Source organism: Coregonus clupeaformis, unplaced genomic scaffold (genome assembly GCF_020615455.1).
Source record: "Coregonus clupeaformis isolate EN_2021a unplaced genomic scaffold, ASM2061545v1 scaf0562, whole genome shotgun sequence".
Taxonomy (NCBI): domain Eukaryota; kingdom Metazoa; phylum Chordata; class Actinopteri; order Salmoniformes; family Salmonidae; genus Coregonus; species Coregonus clupeaformis.
This window is the reverse complement of record NW_025534017.1, coordinates 282,835-306,340: the sequence shown is the minus strand read 5'-3', so window position 1 is coordinate 306,340 and position 23,506 is coordinate 282,835. Positions and strand designations below refer to the sequence as shown.

Sequence of the window (23,506 nt, the reverse complement as noted above, 5' to 3'; positions counted from 1 at the left end):
ACACACACACACACACACACACACACACACAAAGCTGATGAATCAAAACAATGTAGACATACTGTAGTCAGTGCAGACCCACCCACACATCCTTATAGGAAGCGTCTGTCAGGGTGTGCAGGCTGCAGCAGTGCCCCTCTCCAGTGTGCCCACAGGGTCTCTCTGTCCCTGTTTTAATCAACGCTGGCCCCCTGGCTGCCAACACACAGGTGTTGCTTCCTCATCCCAACAATGAGCGCTCAAACGGAACTAATAAATCCAATGACTTTGTCTTCTCCAAGAGAGCAGCCAGGTGTGGGCCTGAATAGCCCCCAATTCATTACAGCATATATCAAACAGCACATTCATACTCCAAAAAGGCAAACGTCATTCTTGCATAATATATATTTTAAGGGTAGAGAATGCCATGGAGTTGACAAATAAGTATGAGCCTGCAATCAGTAGTTTGCTCTACTCTACATTGTTGTAATACCTCTGCCCACAGACCTACAGTCTGAAAGAGAAACAACCATCTTCCACAGTTTCTTGGAAGGTAATCTGGATTTCCCATAATGATGGGCTCTTTATTGTGAAAATGGCAGCTGCAGCCCTGTGGTCAGAAGAAACAGCAGCAGATTCACTCACCTCAGCTTCCCGATGAAACTCTCCCCTCCACGAGACAGATCAGTGGGATCCATGGAGATGAGGTAATTAGATGTTTTGCTCTTCTTTCTCTTCCTTCCAGCTAACAGGAACACCTTTGGCAAGAACAAATCCAATTAGCAAAGCAACAACATCAGAAACAACACCATCATCAATAAGCCCTGGGACATGAGGCTGCAACACCTAAATTAGCCTCATCTAACCAGCTCCACTAAACAATCAAAGCATGTCCTCCTTTCACAGACTGTCACGGTTTATTGGTCGTGCTAATTCAAAGTGTCACGATGGTATTTGACACCAGTTTTTGTTCATAGGCAGAGGGCCAAGTGGTGTCAGGATGGATGGTGGCCCTAAAGCAGTGCTGTTCAATTCTGGTCCTGGAGGGCAAAAACACTTCTTGTTTTTGTGTCGATCTGGTAGTTAATTGCATTCACCAGGTGTCCTATGTCTAAATCATTCCCTTAGTAAAGGGAGAGGATGAAAATCAGTCGTTCTTTGGCCATCCAGGACCGACATTTAACAGCCCTGCCTTAAAGGGTCACACTTTGCATTCGGTCAGTGTGATAAGTGTTTATCCTTCTGCTCCACACTCACCTTCTTCCCATCCTCCCTCTCCAGGTGGAGGTAGTAGGTCGGGTACATGCCTCGGTCCATGCCCTTCTTGTCTCTGGTGATCCTGCACTTCACCGTGATCCCCTGAGGGGCTGGTCTCAGGGTGAACTCCTCCAGGTCGTCCACGTCAATGGCCGGCTCACTGACGGGAGGGGTGGACGCTGAGGCTGCCTCCTGAGGGACAGAGAGACACAGCCCATCAGCCCACGCCACGTTGAAAACATCAGATTACCGGACCTTCGGCTTTTCTGATTCCCTTCCATTATAAAAGGGTAACGGTTATTATAAAACATCCATTGGGGACTGAAACTACATTAGCACGTTGTGTTTAAAACCATGAGGCTGTGTAGACGCCTTCTGCGATTCAACAGGGGGTTAGATCCACATGGAAGGACCAGGCAGCGAGGAGACATGATTAACAACCAAACTTACAGTAACAGACAGAATGTGTCTCAGCAGCTTGGTGACATGGTCAGGTGCTCAGGGCAGCTTCTGATGTCACTCCTGGTGCCTCTCTAAAGCCCACAGTACACTAAAGAGTCACTTCCCCTCAACCTCCTCGAACCACAGGAGACTACACAGCCCACCGCCTCCTCTGACTAGCTCTACCTCTGAGTCAGACAGCAGGAAAGGAAAGAATATACAAAAGTTCCCCTTTCACCTCTCAGAGGGATTCATGAGACTGCTTAGGTTCTGAGATCCAGGGAAAAAACTTTCCATTTCCATTAGGTAAAACGATTCACATCAGAAAATGTCTGGGCTGCTTCCATGTATCAACAAACTACAGAGCAAATGACAATAATAAAGATACAAAAGAGGAATAGGTTGATCATAATGTAGCCCAAAACACAAAACTGCTCCATCCCCATTCTCCAAATGGACTAATGGCTGACTTTGAGCACCGCTGAACAGAGGAACAAAGCAAATAGATGGTGCATTAGTGCACGCTGTGTGTAAAGTAAAGGCTCCATCCGGGAGTCAGGAATCAATAGGTGAACACAGAGCATCAGATGTAGTACCTTGCAGGACTTCTTGCTGGTGGCAGAGCCTGGCCGTGTGTTACTGTTGAGCTGGGAGGAACTGGAACTGACTTCATCCTCGTCATCCTCCTCTTCGTCAAAGTTCATACTACTAGAAATACCTTCACAAACAGAAAATACACAACGTAATGGTATTGTCATGCTCCTAGTAATGCTGTTTGAATAATAACAGAACTGTAAATGCATGCTGTACCATTCACAAAGCACCATACACAAAGAAACAACACACAAGAACATAGACACATAAGACTCTGTTCTGAAACATCAGTTCATGGAGAGGTTTAGATACACTACTGTAGGTCTAAAGGCAGGGTAGTGTTCTGGGTAGAGTCTGAACCGTATGAGGCTCTCACACCAACAGGGAAAGAGCCATGAAAAGCTGCCAATAAACACCTGTAGCGTGCTCACTAAAAGTATCACAAAATAAGCCACAGGTCATAGTTTACCTGCTGCTACCTGAATTGGTTGGTTGCCCAAGACAATTTTTAAGAAAAATCTATTCAACTGTCACTGTACAGTATGTTTTCAGCTATCAAAAGGTGGTGGAAACTGTAAACCTATTTACCAAGAGGGACAAAACAAGTTAGAGAGAGAGATCCACTCTCAAAGAAATGAATAAATACACTGCTCAAAAAATAAAGGGAACACTTAAACAACACATCCTAGATCTGAATGAATGAAATAATCTTATTAAATACTTTTTTCTTTACATAGTTGAATGTGCTGACAACAAAATCACACAAAAATTATCAATGGAAATCAAATGTATCAACCCATGGAGGTCTGGATTTGGAGTCACCCTCAAAATCTAAGTGGAAAACCACACTACAGGCTGATCCAACTTTGATGTAATGTCCTTAAAACAAGTCAAAATGAGGCTCAGTAGTGTGTGTGGCCTCCACGTGCCTGTATGACCTCCCTACAACGCCTGGGCATGCTCCTGATGAGGTGGCGGATGGTCTCCCTGAGGGATCTCCTCCCAGACCTGGACTAAAGCATCCGCCAACTCCTGGACAGTCTGTGGTGCAACGTGGCGTTGGTGGATGGAGCGAGACATGATGTCCCAGATGTGCTCAATTGGATTCAGGTCTGGGGAACGGGCGGTCCATAGCATCAATGCATTCCTCTTGCAGGAACTGCTGACACACTCCAGCCACATGATGTCTAGCATTGTCTTGCATTAGGAGGAACCCAGGGCCAACCGCACCAGCATATGGTCTCACAAGGGGTCTGAGGATCTCATCTCGGTACCTAATGGCAGTCAGGCTACCTCTGGCGAGCACATGGAGGGCTGTGCGGCCCCCCAAAGAAATGCCACCCCACACCATGACTGACCCACTGCCAAACCAGTCATGCTGGAGGATGTTGCAGGCAGCAGAACGTTCTTCACGGCGTCTCCAAACTCTGTCACGTCTGTCACATGTGCTCAGTGTGAACCTGCTTTAATCTGTGAAGAGCACAAGGCGCCAGTGGCGAATTTGCCAATCTTGGTGTTCTCTGGCAAATGCCAAACGTCCTGCACGGTGTTGGGCTGTGGACGTCGGGCCCTCATACCACCCTCATGGAGTCTGTTTCTGACCGTTTGAGCAGACACATGCACATTTGTGGCCTGCTGGAGGTCATTTTGCAGGGCTCTGGCAGTGCTCCTCCTGCTCCTCATTGCACAAAGGCGGAGGTAGCGGTCCTGCTGCTGGGTTGTTGCCCTCCTACGGCCTCCTCCACGTCTCCTGATGTACTGGCCTGTCTCCTGGTAGCGCCTCCATGCTCTGGACACTACGCTGACAGACACAGCAAACCTTCTTGCCACAGCTCGCATTGATGTGCCATCCTGGATGAGCTGCACTACCTGAGCCACTTGTGTGGGTTGTAGACTCCGTCTCTGTCACAGTTCCCTCAGCCAGAACCCAGAAGCAGACCAGGACAAGGAGAGTTGAACGAAAGTGAGGGTTTATTCGGATAACAACAAAAGGTGCAGAGTAATCCAGGGACAGAGCGGGCGGCGTGGATGAGTAGTTGGGGGTGCAGCACTAGGTCCAGTGAGGGCTCGGCAGCCGCCGACCATCAGGCAGAGGTGGGGTGAAGGTTCCGGACGTGTGATGTTCATGGCTAACGATCCGGCAGGAACTGGATGTTTGGCCAGAGCCTAAAAAGGGTGATGATGAGGGCCAGGTGTGCAGATTGCTGACGGGATGCAGGTGCGGAAAACAAGAGAGCTCCCCGGAGCGTTCCCGAACCCTCGGGAAACTGGAGACTACGAAACACAAAAACTAGTCACCAGACAGGACCCGACTCAGACTGCCGGGATCGTTACAGTACCCCCCCTCCGACGAACGCCACCGGGCGGACCTCCCGGAGCGCCAGGATGGAGCGGTAGAAATCCCTGATGAGGTCAGCATCAAGGACCTGTCGCCGCGGAATCCAACTCCTCTCTTCAGGACCATACCCCTCCCAGTCCACGAGATACTGGAAACCCCGGCCCCGCCGTCTGGAATCCATGATGCGACGCACCGTGTAGGCAGGACCACCTCCGATCATCCGAGGAGGAGGAGGAGGAGGCGGAGGAGGCAACAGAGGACTGAGGAAGACAGGCTTGAGGCAGGAGACATGAAAGGTGGGATGGACTCTGAGCGTCCTCGGTAGTTTGAGTCGAACTGCCACCGGATTGATCACCTTCTCCACCACAAACGGACCAATGAACTTCGGTAACAACTTCCTAGACTCAGTCCGTAACGGAAGATCCCGTGTGGCCAACCAAACCCTATCTCCAATGGTATAGGTGGGAGCGGGGATCCGGCGACGATTCGCCTGGAGCTGATACCGATCCGAACCTCTAAGGAGTGCCTTTCTGGCCCGATGCCAGGTCCGGTGGCAACGACGAATATGAGCCTGAACAGAAGGCACTGAGAGCTCCTTCTCCTGAGAAGGGAACAGGGGAGGTTGGTAGCCATACAGGCACTGGAAGGGAGACATCCCAGTGGCAGATGTAGGGAGAGTATTGTGGGCATACTCAACCCAAGGCAACTGAGAGGCCCAGGAGGTGGGGTTGGAAGAGACCAGACAGCGTAGCGTGGATTCCATCTTCTGGTTGGCTCTCTCCGCCTGACCATTGGATTGGGGGTGAAAACCAGATGTGAGACTGACTGTAGCTCCAATGGCCAAACAGAAGGACTTCCAGACAGCAGAGGTAAACTGAGGGCCACGGTCGGAAACGATATCACTGGGCAAACCGTGGACCCTGAAAACCTCCCTAACCAGGATCTCGGACGTCTCCGAGGCAGAGGGAAGCTTGGCAATAGGCACAAAGTGGGCGAACTTGCTGAATCTGTCCACGATAGTCAGAACGACCGTGTTCCCCTCAGAAGCGGGCAACCCCGTGACGAAGTCCAGGGCCAGATGCGACCATGGACGCCGGGGAATAGGAAGGGGGTGAAGTAGTCCAGAGCTGGGCCGATTGGTACTCTTATTCTGCGCACACACTGGACAGGCAGCAACAAAACCCCGAGTATCCTCGGCCATGGCAGGCCACCAGAAACGTCTGCGAAGAAACGCCATTGTCCGAGCCACGCCAGGGTGACAAGCCATCTTGCTGGCGTGGGACCATTTGAGGACAGCAGGACGAACCGACTCAGGCACAAACAACCGACCGGGTGGACCGTTACCGGGACCGGGCTGAGTCGAAGGGCCGCCAGCACCTCCTCCTCAATCTTCCACATCACTGCTCCCACGACGCAGTTCCGGGGGAGAATAGTCTCGGTCTTGGACCCACTCTCCTCCGTCTTGGAGAACATCCGGGACAAGGCGTCCCGCCTTGCCGTTCTTAGATCCAGGTCGGAACGTCAGGGCAAACTTGAATCGTCCAAAAACACGCCCACCTGGCCTGACGGGAGTTGAGGCGTTTAGCCGATTGCACGTAAGCAAGATTCTTGTGGTCAGTCCAGACAATAAACGGTTGCTCCGCCCCCTCCAACCAGTGGCGCCACTCCCTCCAAGGCAAGTTTCACCGCGAAGCTCCCGGTTACCCACATCGTAATTCCTCTCTGCAGGCGAAAGGGCGACGAGAGTAGTAGGCGCAGGGATGGAGTTTACTGTCCGTGGAGCATCGCTCGCGACAGGATGGCGCCAACTCCCACATCAGACGCGTCCACTTCAACGACGAACTGACGGGCCGTGTCCGGTTGAGAGAGAATCGGTGCGTTGGTGAATCGCCTCTTCAAATCCAGAAACGCCGATCCGCCTCCGGATTCCACTTGAAGGTCCTGATACTGGAAGTCAAGGCAGTTAATGGAGCGGCCACACGGCTGTAATCCCCGGATGAATCTGCGGTAGAAATTCGCAAACCCCAAAAATCTCTGGAGTTGCAATCTCGTACCGGGCTGGGCCCATTCCAGAACCGCTCTAACCTTCTCCTGATCCATCCTAATCTCACCCCTGGAGATGATGTACCCGAGAAAGGATGTAGTGTGGGCGTGAAACTCGCACTTCTCGGCCTTCACGAACAGGCGATTCTCCAACAATCGCTGCAGAACCTGCCGGACATGCTGGACGTGGTCGGAAGGTTCCTTCGAGAAGATCAGAATGTCATCCAGGTAAACAAACACGAAGAGACCGATCATATCTCTCAGGACGTCGTTCACCATACTCTGGAATACCGCTGGAGCATTGGTCAGTCCAAACGGCATCACCTGATACTCGAAGTGACCCATCGGTGTATTGAAACCCGTCAACCACTCGTCCCCCTCTCTGATCCGGACCAGGTGATACGCATTGCGTAGGTCTAGCTTGGTGAACACCGTAGCACCCTGTAAGGAGTCGAAGGCAGAACTCATCAAGGGCAGGGGATACTTGTTCTTGACCGTGATGTCATTCAACCCCCGATAATCAATACACGGTCGAAGAGAGCCATCCTTCTTTCCCACAAAGAAGAATCCTGCCCCCCAGGGGTGATGACGAGGGACGAACGAGACCAGCAGCTAGGGACTCCTTGATGTAGGTCTCCAACGCCTCACGTTCAGGTCGGGAGATACTGTATAACCTTCCCTTGGGGTAGACAGCTCCAGGAACCAGGTTGATGGCACAATCATATGGTCGGTGGGGAGGGAGTGACAGAGCCTTCTGCTTACTGAAAACTTCCCCAAATCGTGATATGTCTCGGGAACCAGGGACAAATCTGGAGGTTTAGCCTCAATCACCTGACTGGGAACCGAATGGGGGCAGGCAGTCTTGAGACAGTTAGCATGACAATCCAGGCTCCAACTCGTTACCTTGCCCGTCACCCAATCGAACGTGGGATTGTGTTCCTTCAGCCAGGGGTAACCAAGGACCAGAGGAACATGGGAAGACGGCAGAATGAAAAATGAAATCATCTCAGAATGATTCCCTGACAACCGCATCTTAACCGGTTCAGTCCTCATCGTGATACGTGCCAGACTACTGCCGTTCAGAGTGGTCGCTTCAATGGCCTCCGGCAATTGCTCCTTGGAAAGCCCCAGCTGTTCCACCAACTCGGCATCAAGAAAGCTTCCATCGGCACCTGAATCGATAAAAGCGTTAAGCGCTAAGCTCTGATTCCTGTTCACAAGGGTAGCCGGGAAGCGGGGTCTGACAGAGGTACTGAGAGAGTTGAAACTGGCTCGCTAAAAGTCCTCCCAACTTTAGCGAGCCGGGCAGTTTGACGACCGCCGGGAGCAAGTGGAGATGTAATGTCCCGAGCGACCACAGTAGAGGCAGCAGTTGGTCCTACGTCTATGTTGACGCTCCTCCTTGGTTAACCCGTGCCGCCCCACTTGCATGGGTTCAGAATCGGGAGTGAGGTCCTCTCCACTAATCCTTTGTGGTGGAGAATGATCGACGTGTTCTGGTCCACCACCCGACCCGACTGGGAACTGAGAAGCTGATCGATTGGACGGACCCCATTGCTTCTCCCTCCTTCGCTCTCGGACTCGATTATCCACCCGAATAGACAAGGCTACCAAGCTGTCCAGGTCACTAGGCTCCGGATAGGAGATCAACTCATCCTTGAGCTGCTCCGACAGACCCTGGTAAAAGGCCGCTTGCAAAGACTCCTCGTTCCACCCACTCTCCACAGCCAACGTCTTGAACTCGATCACGAAGTCGGCCACGCTGCGAGTTCCTTGGTGAAGAGAAAACAGGCGCCTAGCTGCGTCCCTCCCTCGGACGGAATGGTCGAAGAGCTTCCTCATCTCGGCCGTGAACCCCTGGTATGAAGCCATGCAGGGATCCTGTCGTTCCCAAACGGCTGAAGCCCACTCCAGCGCTCGACCACGCAGCAACTCAATCACAAAGGCTATCCTAGCCTTGTCTGTGGCATAAGAGTAGGGCTGTAGATCGAACACTAATCCACACTGCATAAGGAAGGAACGGCATCCTCCCAGCTCCCCCTCATATTTATCCGGCGTCGGAACCTTGGGCTCACGGAGGGACACAACTTCAGAAGCGGCAGGCGAGATGGGTGAAACCGGTCGTGGATCCTCCACCGGACACTGGCGTTGGTTCTGGACCTCCATCAGGCCGGTAGAAAGGTTCCGAACTGACAACGCGATCTCCTGTAGTACCGTGCTATGATGGCCCAACATCTTCTCCTGCTGGGTAATGGCATGGCGAACTGAGTCCAGGTCCGCTGGGTTCATAATTGGCCGGATCGTTCTGTCACAGTTCCCTCAGCCAGAACCCAGAAGCAGACCAGGACAAGGAGAGTTGAACGAAAGTGAGGGTTTATTCGGATAACAACAAAAGGTGCAGAGTAATCCAGGGACAGAGCGGGCGGCGTGGATGAGTAGTTGGGGGTGCAGCACTAGGTCCAGTGAGGGCTCGGCAGCCGCCGACCATCAGGCAGAGGTGGGGTGAAGGTTCCGGACGTGTGATGTTCATGGCTAACGATCCGGCAGGAACTGGATGTTTGGCCAGAGCCTAAAAAGGGTGATGATGAGGGCCAGGTGTGCAGATTGCTGACGGGATGCAGGTGCGGAAAACAAGAGAGCTCCCCGGAGCGTTCCCGAACCCTCGGGAAACTGGAGACTACGAAACACAAAAACTAGTCACCAGACAGGACCCGACTCAGACTGCCGGGATCGTTACAGTCTCATGCTACCACTAGAGTGAAAGCACCGCCAGCATTCAAAAGTGACCAAAACATCAGCCAGGAAGCATAGGAACTGAGAAGTGGTCTGTGGTCACCACCTGCAGAACCACTTCTTTATTGGGGGTGTCTTGCTAATTGCCTATAATTTCCACCTGTTGTCTATTCCATTTGCACAACAGCATGTGACATTTATTGTCAATCAGTGTTGCTTCCTAAGTGGACAGTTTGATTTCACAGAAGTGTGATTGACTTGGAGTTACATTGTGTTGTTTAAGTGTTCCCTTTATTTTTTTGAGCAGTGTACATCTGAGGAGTACTGTTGATGTTTCTAGTGAGGTGTTATTCATGATGTAATAAGCTTGATGTTACTGTTTAGTTGGCTTAGATGTTACTGTTTAGTTGGCAAAGATCTCAGGGGAAAGGAGAGCTGTGTTTGACAGGTCTTACTGTATAATAAATCTGAGGTCCTCACAATCTCATAATCTCAGACCAATCACTGTAGTGCATGATTGGAGAGGACAAGTGCCACTCACTCTCTGACCTGTGTTTCAGACCAAACGAAGCCAAAGAGGAACTGTACACAGATCAGGCTGGAGGCCAGGGATAGGCCTACATGTATTGATACCTTTCTTAAGCATGGTGACCCTCAGGTCCTGCTTGCCCTGTGGCTGAGCGCTGATCACAGCATCTCCCTCACTCCCCTCCTCCATGGCCCAGTGACCCACCGTCATTATCTGGATCTGGCCCTCTTCCTGGAAGGACGCCGGCCCATCGAGTCCTGCCACACCACCACACCCAACCAGCCCCATCAGGGTCAGATCACCATAGTAGTACAATAACAGTAGTAACACACACATGCATTAGATCATGCACAACATACTGTTATGTGTCAACACTCACACATAACATGCCTACATGCATGCAAACATGACATGGAGAATGAAGAAGGCTGGAAATCTCAGTTGGAGAAAAATTCAAACTACAGTATAAGGTAATGTATGGGTAATAGGGGTCATGCAGTAGAACTCAGCTTTGAAAGCCTTTGTGGGTTGATGTGGTATATTTTCGGCATGACTCTTAAGACTTCCGCTGCTTCTTTGCCATTCAATTAGCCTGCATAACAGGGCAGAACATGATGTCCCTGCTGCTATAGTCAGCTAATGACTCAGCCACTCAAGCACCAGATTACTAGTCCCTTTCACACGAATGGAGTGGTCAGGGGCCTCATTTATAAACCGTGTGTACGTACAAAATATACCCCAAAACATGCATGTGTCAGTCTTCACGCGAAAGTTAACTTGACGTGAGAATGTGCTCACCTTCCCGCAAACTTTAGACCATGAGTACGCACAGTTTCTAGTGGTTGAAGTATTGCTATTGCAAGCAGGCAAGTTGCCTAGTATTTTGTGTAAATGGGGGATGAGATGGACACATTTGTTCATAAGAAGTAACAAGTTAATACCAAGATGCAATCGTCAATGACAAAACACAGTTTTGAAGTGTCCAAATCAATAATCAATAAACAGCTTGTGATATATTGAAAACATAAACATAAAATCTACTACCTTCACATACATGTGCCACAATAGTAATCATATTACTTGTATTTTTTTTAACGAGCACCTTATAAACTGCATATGCACCAAAAACCCTGTTGTTTTGACAAGTGGCAATTAATCACTCATATTGATTACGGGAGAAATCAGGTTATATGCACTGTTGAAACTAACACAACTCAAAAACCACATGGAAACCGGAAATAATTGTTACATCACTCGTTAGAGGTCAACCTGCTGATGACAGCCAGCTACATTTTGTAGTGATGCATTTTGATTTGGGGGTCGCCAAAACGGAAAGAGAAACGCAACACTTATTTGTCAATCACTCATATTGATATCATGTTGAAATCAATAGAATGAGAGGAGGGAGTCGGGTTACACGTCCTGTTCAAACTAACCTTACTAAAAAAACATATGGAATCTGGGAATAATATGTATATCACTGGTTAGAGGACAACTTGTAGAAGACAGCCAGCTACATTTAGGATTGTTGCATTTTGTTTCAAGGGGGTGCCAACGCGGAAAGATAAACACAACACTTAATTGAATCACTCATATCGATATCAATTTGAAATCAATAGAGCGTGGGCAAACATTTGGGGTGTATGTACTGTTTAAACTAACACCATTCAAAGGCCACAGTGAATCTGAGAATAATTTGTATATCACTGGTTAGAAGAGAATTTGCTGAAGAGAGTCATCTAAATTCTAGAATGTCGGATGGAGGTTTTGTGAGGCTGCCGAAACGGGGAAGGGAACTTTAATTGTTTTAACAAATCACGACCCGCCATAGGATATCAACAGTGACAAGGGTTAGCTGTTATTTGAGTGATAGTTTGACTCTCAAATCCATGTATTGGTGTGAGGCCAGTGACATTTATACAGAGAGCGCGCCCCAAATTTTCCCTGCCATTTGAGTTTGAAAATGATAGTATAATTTGAAGTCCCAAGACCGCCGGTCTAATCTGAGCTAAAAAGGATGTGTAATTACCCTCAATTCGATGTGGTCGAAACGTGAGATTGTGTAATGTAGTAACACATACTGTCCAAGTACAGCAAATTAGCGCAAATAATCTAAAATCTAATATGTAGCTTTATTGGACAATCTCACAGCTAAATACGGCACAGAAACCTGAACATTTACAGTACCAGTCAAAAGTTTGGACACACCTACTCATTCAAGGGTTTTTCTTTATTTTTAATATGTTCTACATTGTAGAATAATAGTGAAGACATCAAAACTATGAAATAACACATATGGAATCATGTAGTAACCAAAAAAGTGTTAAACAAATCAAATATTTGAGATTCTTCAAAGTAGCCAACCTTTGCCTTGATGACAGCTTTGCACACTATTGGCATTCTCTCAACCAGCTTCATGACGAATGCTTTTCCAACAGTCTTGAAGGAGTTCCCACATATGCTGAGCACTTGTTGGCTGCTTTTCCTTCACTCTGCGGTCCAACTCATCCCAAACATCTCAATTGGGTTGAGGTCGGGTGATTGTGGAGGCCAGGTCATCTGTTGCAGCACTCCATCACTCTCCTTCTTGGTAAAATAGCCATTACACAGCCTGGAGGTGTGTTTTGGGTCATTGTCCTGTTGAAAAACAATGATAGTCCCACTAAGCGCAAACCAGATGGGATGGCGTATCGCTGCAGAATGCTGTGGTAGCCATGCTGGTTAAGAGTGTGCCTTGAATTCTAAATAAATCACTGACAGTGTCACCAGAAAAGCACATTTACATTACATTTTAGTCATTTAGCAGACGCTCTTATCCAGAGCGACTTACAGTTAGTGAGTGCATAATATTATTTTTTTCATACCCCCCGTGGGAATCGAACCCACAACCCTGCCGTTGCAAACGCCATGCTCTACCAACTGAGCTACATCCCTGCCGGCCATTCCCTCCCCTACCCTAGACGACGCTGGGCCAATTGTGCGCCGCCCCATGGGTCTCCCGGTCGCGGCCGGCTACGACAGAGCCTGGATTCGAACCAGGATCTCTAGTGGCACAGCTAGCACTGCGATGCAGTGCCTTAGACCACTGCGCCACTCGGAGATAAGCACCACCACACCATCACACCTCCTCCTCCATGCTTCACGGTGGGAACCACACATGCGGAGATCATCCGTTCACCTACTCTGCGTGTCACAAAGACACGGCTGTTGGAACCAGAAATCTAAAATTTGGACTCATCAGACCAAAGGACAGATTTCCACCGGTCTGTCCATTGCTCATGTTTTTTGGCCCAAGCAAGTCTCTTCTTCGACCATGAAGGCTTGATTCAAGCAGTCTCCTCTGAACAGTTGATGTTGAGATGTGTCTGTTACTTGACTCTGTGAAGCATTTATTTGGGCTGCAATCTGAGGTGCTGTTAATCTGACCTTCATATCTTAAAGTAATGATGGACTGTCATTTCTCTTTGCTTATTTGAGCTGTTCTTGCCATAATATGGACTTGGTCTTTTACCAAATAGGGCTAACTTCTGTATACCACCTCTACCTTGTCACAACACAACTGTTAATTCCACAAATTAACTTTTAATAAGGCATACCTGTTAATTGAAATGCATTCCAGGTGACTACCTCATGAAGCTGGTTGAGAGAATGCCAAGAGTGTGCAAAGCTGTCATCAAGGCAAAGGGTGGCTACTTTGAAGAATCTCAAATCTGTTTAACAATTGTTTGGTTACTACATGATTCCATATGTGTTATGTCATAGTTTTGATATCTTCACTATTATTCTACAATGTAGAAAAGAGTAAAAATAAAGAAAAACCCTGGAATGAGTAGGTGTGTCCAAACTTTTGACTGGTACTGTATGTTAAACTGCAATCAAGATTAAAGCCCAGTCAACTGAGGAACAGTCTCTCTCCCGTGTCTCTCAAGAGCACAATCTCCATCACTTTGCCTACTCACACCAGTGATAATTCCCTGTGGTTCTCAACCTCTTAAACACACCACCACAATGTGGGAGTGGTTCAATCCTCTCAGATTTTGGAACCATTCCTATTGGACTCTTATGGGATTCTATCCTATACGATTTTATCTTATAGGATCCTATAGGATTCTAATACAATAATCCAATTTTTTAAAACGATCAGATTTTAAAACCAGTCCTATCGAATAAAATCCTATAGGATAGGTTCCAAAATCTGATAGGATTTTCTATTGGATTCTAATAGTTTTTTTGTCATAGGATTTTTTGACTAGGGTAGTCTTTTCAGAAATGACGCACAGATTGTTAGTGTCAAATTTACACAACGGTTATAAATGAGGTCCCCTAGTCATTACTGCTTCAAAGCCACTGACATACGGTTTTTCCTCACCCTCTTCTGTCTCACCACCATAGCAGTGCAACAAGCGATTAAATGAGATGAGCCAGATGAAATCACGGCCAGTAAAATGCACATTCTGAAAGAGTGTTTTATTGCTCCCAACTGAATTAGTGACTGTCTTTTTAACACCATGATTAGACAATAATTACTGCTGCTTTCAGAGGGAGATTGCAGCCCATTGTTAATGTGGCATTAGCGACGCAGCTAAGCCTCGTTTCAGAGAGCAGCTGTATGTGTGTGTGTGTGACAAGGTAAGCCATCATTCCGTAAGAAGAAAGGGGCCATATCGGTGTTGAACAACTTCGTGACTCTGGTCTGATTAATCACTAGCCCTGAGTGAATCCCATTGGAGGAAAAAACAATAACATTGAACAGATGAGCAAGGATTACAAAAGCAACCTGAGATGACAAAAAGCCCTGTTACCTATATCATCCTTACAAGGTAGTGGGCTTCCCATAAACCAGCTTGGAGGGCTCACTCTGTATATCAGGGATAGGAATCACTCGATCAGAGTGAAATAAAACCTACCCATCCCTGGAAATTAACACATTTCACTGCACCTATCTGGTGTATGTGACAATAAAAGATATGCAGACAACAAAGATGTCGCAGACGGAGAAGGGCGACATCTTACGAGTTCCAACCCGACTGCTATTTAGTGACTTTTTCATATTTATCTTTACTTTTTGTTGTAGAGAAAGTTCATACTATTTTCATATATGACCACCATGTACTTCTGGACATCAGATCAACAGCTACTAAGCTCGATTTCGACCTTCATATCCGACTTCAACTCTGACTCAGCTGTTCCCTTGTTTATACAGGACCCCATTCCTTTGTTTCATGGGCTACTAAAACGCTGCAGGCGTAGACGCGGCAGACGAGCCGGCATCTTTGTGAGACTGAGACGAATAGAATATCGACCGGCAGTCCCCTCCGTTCAATTGACAAATGTCCAGTCACTCGAGAATAACATGGATGAGCTTTGTTCGAGAGTCTCCTATCAGAGAGACTTGAAAAGCTGCAATATTATATACCTTGCAGAGATGTGGCTGGATGACTATGTATGTAGAACTCAGTAGTTTCTTCATGCAGCGGCACGATCGGACGAAGGCGGCCTCGGTCAAGTCCAAGGGGAGAGGGGTGTGCCTCTTCATAAACATCAACTGATGTGCTGCTTCCAGTGTGCAGGAAATCTTGAGCTTTTGCTCACCTGATATAGAATACCTCATGGTAAGCTGCAGACCCTTTTATCTACCAAGATAATTATCATCTGTAATTATCACGGTTGTCTACATCCCTCCACAAACCAACACCACTTTGGCACTCAACGAACGGTAAGGTGCCATAAACAAACAAGAAACCGCTCACCCAGAGGCAGCGTTTCTGGTGGGCGGAGACTTTAACACAGGGAGACAAAACCGTTCCACCCAGGGTGTTTTCCAGAAACCTTGGTTGGAGGATTCCGGATTTCCTGCTTATTCCCTCCTGATTCCAGGGATCCTCCAACCGAGATTTAAAGAAAACCAGGGAATTTATTGAAAGTTTTGCAACCCTAGTTCTACCTCACTTTTACCAACACATCTCCTGCGCCACTAGGGGCACTACAACTCTAGACCACTTTTATTCTACCCACAGAAACGCATACAATCTGACCACAACTCTATTCTCCTGCTTGCTTTTTCCAAACAAAAGCTCAAACAGGAAGTACCAGCGACATGCTCAATACGAAAGTGGTTCGATGAAGCAGACGCGAGGCTACGAGACTGTTTTGCTAGTGCAGGCTGGGATATGTTCCGGGATTCATCCGATAGCAATGAGGAGTTTACCACATCGGTCACAGGCTTCATCAATAAGTGCATAGACGACGTCGTCCCCACAGTGACTATACGAACATATCAAAACCAAAAACCATGGATTACAGGCAATATCCATACTAGGCTAAAGGCTAGAGTTACCGCTTCCAAGGAACTGGACACGGACATGGACGCATACAAGAAAGCCCGCTACGACCTCCAACGAGACATCAAACATGCAAAAGGACAATATAGGAGGAAGGTGGAATCCTATTACACCAGCTCCGATGCTTGTTGTATGTGGCAGGGCTTACAAAGGGAAACCCAGTGAGATGCCCAGTGATGCAGAACTCCCAAACCAGCGAAATGCCTTTTATGCACACTTCGAGGAATACAACACTTGCGTGAAAATCCCTGTTGTTCCAGATGACTGTGTGAGCTCGCTCTCCGTAGCCGATGTGAGTAAAACTTTGAAAAACAGGTTAACACTCTGACTTACGGGCCCTTCCCAACAATGCAGAGAGAAAAAAACGAGAAATAATAGAAAAATAATGACTTGAGGAATAAATACACAATGAGCAACGATAACTTGACTATATACATGGGGTACCAGTACCGAGTCGATTTGGAAGGGTACGAGGTAATTGAGGTAGATGTACATATAGGTAGGGATAAAGGGACTAGGCAACAGGATAGATAATAAACAGTAGCAGCAGTATCCTGCCTTCAGGTACATATCTACCTCAAATACCTTGTAACCCTGCACATGGATCTGGTACTCCCTGTATATAGCTCCATTCTTGTGTATTTTATTCCTCGTGTGACTATTTTTTTTAAAAAATCTGCATCGTTGGGAAGGATTCGTAAGCAAGCATTTCAGACAGCCACTAGCTATATACCGGGACTTTGATTATTGAAACAGAGGCTGAGAGAGACATCAAAGTGAGAAAGGGAGCACAATTACGCACTTCCATTTCAATTCATGCTGCTTACGTATGAACTCTGTATCAAGCCCAAGGAGTGTTACAGCAGCCACTGAGGTGTTTACTTGGCAGGCAGACAGGACCGACTCCTCTAACATCATTACTCAGATTAGATTTTGAACAGACTTAGCACCAGAGTGCACGCTTCGCTTCTCTGTAAGGGCAGCTTGATTAGCTTTAAAATGCCACTATGTGCCACCAGAGACGTGGCACGGAAACATGAACAGAACCGAGTCCAATCCAGCTTGAGGTTTGAAAGGATGGGAATGAGAATGAGTGAGAAGCATACAGCCAAGTAACTGATGGAGCATGGGGAAGAGGCATCTTAACATTGACTTTTTAGACCTCAACTCATTAAGACAATACAGCAATACAATACAGCTATCAAAGGAGATCGATTAGGAGACAAATATGTAGTCTGGTGGCCATGCAACTCATTTCACATGCAATCTGTTTACTCTACAGGATACCAAAGTGGTATCTATTGCTCTGCACAACACTCTCACATGGTGCACTTCATTCTGGCACAAGAGATGAAACTTCCTAGTCATTGAAAACCTGAGGATTTGAATTGGATCGTTTCATTTCCATCATGGTAGGAGACAGAGCTGAGCCAGATGGAGACACGCTGTACAGTCGGCCAACAGACAGAGAGAGAGGACCATTACATTTACATTTACATTTTAGTCATTTAGCAGACGCTCTTATCCAGAGCGACTTACAGGAGCAATTAGGGTTAAGTGCCTTGCTCAGGGGCACATCGACAGATTTTTCACCTAGTCGGCTCGGGGATTAGAACCAGCGACCTTTCGGTTACTGGCACAACGCTCTTACCCACTAAGCTACCTGCCGCCCATGCATGCTGCTGTAACCTGTCTGTCTGTCTGTCTGTCTGGAGGCAGCAGCAGCAAGCCTGACCTTTGTGCTTCCCCTTCCTCTCCTTCTTGCCGCTGCCTGTCTGCGGGGTGGAGCTGGTCGATGCCTTGCCCTTTTTGGCTGAGCGAGGAGCCTGGGCATCCGCTACCCCCTTCACCTCCTCATGTCCAGCTTCTTGCACTACGCACGGCACAGCAGGAGCCAGCGGACAGAGGGAGTTAGCAGGCAGGTGGGGGAAAATGATAATGATAGAAATGAGGTAAGAGACTAAACAGAAGGGTATTGTCAGTTAAGGTTAGCCTATAGTGAAATAGAAAGAACAGGACAAGACAGAGTTAGCAGAGGACACTATGCAAGGTTATAGAAAGCAGACACACAGCAGAGGCATTTTTCTTGCCTGGGAGAGAACACTGTTTATCGCCTCATGTCAAATAGGTCATGAATGTGCTAGCTCTGTGAAAATTGCAAATGCACAGTGGACACTCCTCCCAACAACAACATGTTCCAGGATTAGATGATAACAAATGCATACTGTAGCTACAGTCCCTTGAAATTAACATGTTTATCTTAATCCTTTCAACTGCTTGGTTGCCTTAGTAGTTCCCCTACAGCCTCCTCTGTTTTGCAGAGTGTCAGTGAATATCCAGTGGTCTCTTTTCTCGTAAAAATCCGGAGCCCAGATCCATCCCCACGGAGACATTCACAGTCTCATCGTGGGAACCCATTTTTCTTGCAATTATTCCAAACAGCTTCAAGGGGAATAATAGAGTAAATGCATCAAAAGCTCAGAGCAGAGAGGGATGGAGAGACCTGTATTCATGACCTAAAAGGTACTGTTAGCATATATGGAAACATTAACAACCGTTAGGTCTACACACTCCGTTTTAGATAACCAGGAGCCTGAAGTCAGTTTCTGAACTAGGTTAAATTCATCTGTTTTAGTCCACCTTATTCTGTTAACAATGTCACTCTATATTTGGGGCAGTCAATAATATACAAATATTTTCTAGGTTTTTCTGCTTTATGATTTATCTACTGGATACTAATTGTATTTATAGCAGAAGAGACATGCTATTTACCTGGTATACTTTGAAATTACATACTACAGTACTTCTTTGAAAATTCCAGAAAGTACCACAGGATAAGTGCCATTTGATTTTTCAATGAAACCAGATAGGCTACATAAATAAAAGCTGGAATAGGACTGTATGAAACAGCATTTCCACTTAACACTGAACTTAACCTTTCACGGATAATACATTTAAACTGAGAATACATATCAATGAGATATTATCTGAAGGATATACTGTAGATGTGGAAATGTATACAGGTTTAAGGTTAATCAGCCGGAAATATGTAAGGTACAGAGAACACATATTCCCTCTTAGTGAGTGCTGAATTGATTCTTAAAATAGAGCCAAGATATCGTGAGTTCTAAAGAGAGAAAAGACAGGGGTTCATCTAAAGACGGTGAAAAATAAGGACAGGAGAGTGAGCGAGGGATTCTATTTTTATCAAGACCAAACAGTGCGTATGCTTCCTTCACTAACAGTGTAGAGCCATCTGTGTGTTGTTAAGCATAAGGTATGAATCAAGGGACTCTCTCCATATGTTTGCTGCTGTGTTACTGAATGAGCTCAAAGGCATCATTTTTTACATCTTTGGAAGGATGGGGCTGAGATTGCAACAGGGAATATTCGGAGAAGTTCAAAGCCACAAAGCCTCCGTGTCTTCTATGCATAGCAGGGGCTGTTTGACTAGTGTCAGAAGGGAATATTTTCATTAGGATGTACACACACTGAAGGAAGATGAAAAATATACTTTGTATTGACGTCACTCCACTCACATGCACTGAGCTATTTCTGAAGCTTTCAGATACAGTCACCGCCAACATTATTGGCTCCCTTGATAAAGATGAGCAAAAAAGACTGTATAAAATAAATAATACAATTACTGAGCTATATTGAATGCAAAAGTATTATTTTTTAAATTATTTTATTTTAAAAATCAAAAAAAGATAGGTGTCAAAATTATTGCCACCACCTGTTTTCAATACCTTGCGAGGATAATGATACTGAGCTTTTTTTCTTTCATGTTTTATGAGATTGGAGAACACATTGGGAGGGATCTTAGACCATTCCTCCATACAGAATGTTTTCAGATCCTTGATATCCTTTGGTCTGTGCTTATGGACTGCCCTCTTCAATTCAAACCACAGGTTTTTAATGGGGTTCAAGTCACAGCCCCATAACATCAAATATCCCCCACCATATTTTACAATAAGTATGAGGTTATTTTCTGCATATGTATCCTTCTTTCGAGGCCAAACCCACCTCTAGTGTGTGTGGCCAAAGAGCTCTATCTTCATCTCATCTGACCATAGCACCTGGTTCCAATCCAAGTGGCAATGCCGTTAAGCAAACTTCAGGCATTTGCATTTGTTGGTTGCTCTCAATAAAGGCTTTTTTATGGCAACCCTTCCAAATGGCCTATCGGCATGGAGGTGGCATCTAATTGTAGATTTGGAGACCCCAATATGCGACCAAGTTCTGTAATTCTCCAACTGTGACCCTTCGACTTTTCTTTGCCTTCTGAACCATCTTCCTCACTGTGCGTGGGGACAAGCTACAGTGCCGGAAGAACAGCGCCGGAAGAAGATGGCTGCCGTTTTACAGCCCTCTAACCAATTGTACTATTATGTGTGTTTTTCCGCGTTATTTGTAATTTATTTTGTACATAATGTTTCTGCCATCGTCTCTTATAACCAAAGAGAGCTTCTGGATATCAGGACAGCGATTACTCACCTGGTATTGGACGAAGACTTTTTCTTAAACGAGGCGTTCGCGAAGGATATTCTACAGACTCCCGACAAGGCCCAGATCCCCGTCATTCGCGTGAGGAAGAGACGGAGATATCGTGGACGCAGATCCGGGTGCCTTGTAAGGATCCGACGGCGAACGAGTAAACTGCCTCTCCCATCAATCCTATTAGCCAACGTTCAAGCTTTTGAGAATAAAATGGACGATTTAAGATTACGGTTATCCTACCAACGGGACATTAAAAACTGTAATATCTTATGTTTCACGGAGTCGTGGCTGAACGACAACAATGACAACATTCAGCTAGCAGGCTATACGCTACATCGGCAGGACAGAACGGCAGACTCCGGTAAGACGAGGGGTGGCGGTCTGTGTATATTTGTAAACAACAGCTGGTGCACAAAATCAAATACTAAGGAAGTCTCAAGGTTTTGCTCGCCTGAGGTAGAGTATCTTATGATAAGCTGTAGACCACACTATTTACCAAGAGAGTTTTCATCTATATTTTTCATAGCTGTCTATTTACCACCACAAACCAATGCTGGCATTAAGATTGCACTGAATGAGTTGTACAAGGCCATTAATCAACAGGAAAACGCTCATCCAGATGCAGCGCTCCTAGTAGCCGGGGACTTTAATGCAGGGAAACTTAAATCCGTTCTACCTCATTTCTACCAGCATGTTAAATGTGCAACCAGAGGGGAAAAAACTCTAGACCACCTTTACTCCACACACAGAGACGCATACAAAGCTCTCCCTCGCCCTCCATTTGGCAAATCTGACCATAACTCTATCCTCCTGATTCCTGCTTATAAGCAAAAACTGAAGCAGGAAGCACCAGTGATTCGAGCTAATAAAAAAGTGGTCAGATGACGCAGATGCTAAGCTACAGGACTGTTTTGCTAGCACAGACTGGAACATGTTCGGGATTCTTCAGACAGCATTGAGGAGTACACCACATCAGTCACTGGCTTCATCAATAAGTGCATCGATGATGTCGTCCCCACAGTGACCGTGACGTACATACCCCAACCAGAAGCCATGGATTACAGGAAACATCCGCACTGAGCTAAAGGGTAGAGCTGCCGCTTTCAAGGAACGGGACTCTAACCCGGACGCTTATAAGAAATCCCGCTATGACCTCCGACGAACCATCAAACAGGCAAAGACTCAATACAGGTCTAAGATTGAATCATACTACACTGGCTCTGACGCTCGTCGGATGTGGCAGGGCTTGAAAACTATTACAGACTACAAAGGGAAGCACAGCCGCGAGCTGCCCAGTGACACAAGCCTACCAGACGAGCTAAACCACTTCTATGCTCGCTTCGAGGCAAGCAACACTGAAGCATGCATGAGAGCACCAGCTGTTCCGGACGACTATGTGATCACGCTCTCCGTAGCCGATGTGAGTAAGACTTTTAAGCAGGTCAACATTCACAAGGCCGCAGGGCCAGACGGATTACCAGGACGTGTACTCCGAGCATGTGCTGACCAAATGGCAAGTGTCTTCACTGACATTTTCAACATGTCCCTGACTGAGTCTGTAATACCAACATGTTTCAAGCAGACCACCATAGTCCCCGTGCCCAAGAACTCTAAGATAACCTGCCTAAATGACTACCGACCCGTAGCACTGACGTCTGTAGCCATGAAGTGCTTTGAAAGACTGGTCATGGCTCACATCAACAGCATAATCCCAGAAACCCTAGACCCACTCCAATTTGCATACCGCCCCAACAGATCCACAGATGATGCAATCTCTATCGCACTCCACACTGCCCTTTCCCACCTGGACAAGAGGAACACCTACGTGAGAATGCTATTCATTGACTACAGCTCAGCATTCAACACCATAGTGCCCTCTAAGCTCATCACTAAGCTAAGGATCCTGGGACTAAACACCTCCCTCTGCAACTGGATCCTGGACTTCCTGACGGGCCGCCCCCAGGTGGTAAGGGTAGGTAACAACACATCTGCCACACTGATCCTCAACACGGGGGCCCCTCAGGGGTGCGTGCTCAGTCCCCTCCTGTACTCTCTGTTCACCCATGACTGCATGGCCAGGCACGACTCCAACACCATCATTAAGTTTGCCGACGACACAACAGTGGTAGGCCTGATCACCGACAACGATGAGACAGCCTATAGGGAGGAGGTCAGAGATCTGGCCGTGTGGTGCCAGGACAACAACCTCTCCCTCAACGTGACCAAGACAAAGGAGATGATTGTGGACTACAGGAAAAAAAAGAGGACTGAGCACGCCCCCATTCTCATCGACGGGGCTGTAGTGGAACAGGTTGAGAGCTTCAAGTTCCTTGGTGTCCACATCACCAACGAACTATCATGGTCCAAACACACCAAGACAGTCGTGAAGAGGGCACGACAAAGCCTATTCCCCCTCAGGAGACTAAAAAGATTTGGCATGGGTCCTCAGATCCTCAAAAAAATTCTACAGCTGCACCATCGAGAGCATCCTGACTGGTTGCATCACCGCCTGGTATGGCAACTGCTTGGCCTCTGACCGCAAGGCACTACAGAGGGTAGTGCGTACGGCCCAGTACATCACTGGGGCAAAGCTCCCTGCCATCCAGGACCTCTATACCAGGCGGTGTCAGAGGAAGGCCCTCAAAATTGTCAAAGACTCCAGTCACCCTAGTCATAGACTGTTCTCTCTGCTACCGCACGGCAAGCGGTACCGGAGTGCCAAGTCTAGGTCCAAAAGACTTCTCAACAGCT

At 47.2% G+C, this 23,506-nt stretch overlaps 1 protein-coding gene across 2 annotated transcripts in view; it reads right to left on the bottom strand.

Moving 5' to 3' along the window:
- Nucleotides 1-620: 620 nt before the first annotated feature.
- Nucleotides 621-23,506, bottom strand: part of LOC121562560 (tubby protein homolog) — a 112,858-nt gene continuing 89,972 nt past the window's right edge. For both annotated transcript variants that reach the window (XM_045215945.1, XM_045215946.1), the window contains exons 4-8: nt 17,991-18,128; nt 10,019-10,171; nt 2,274-2,395; nt 1,237-1,428; nt 621-737 (exon numbers count right to left, since the gene is read on the bottom strand). In XM_045215945.1, coding sequence (XP_045071880.1) covers nt 621-737; nt 1,237-1,428; nt 2,274-2,395; nt 10,019-10,171; nt 17,991-18,128 — 722 coding nt within the window. The remainder of the gene's footprint in view (nt 738-1,236; nt 1,429-2,273; nt 2,396-10,018; nt 10,172-17,990; nt 18,129-23,506) is intronic.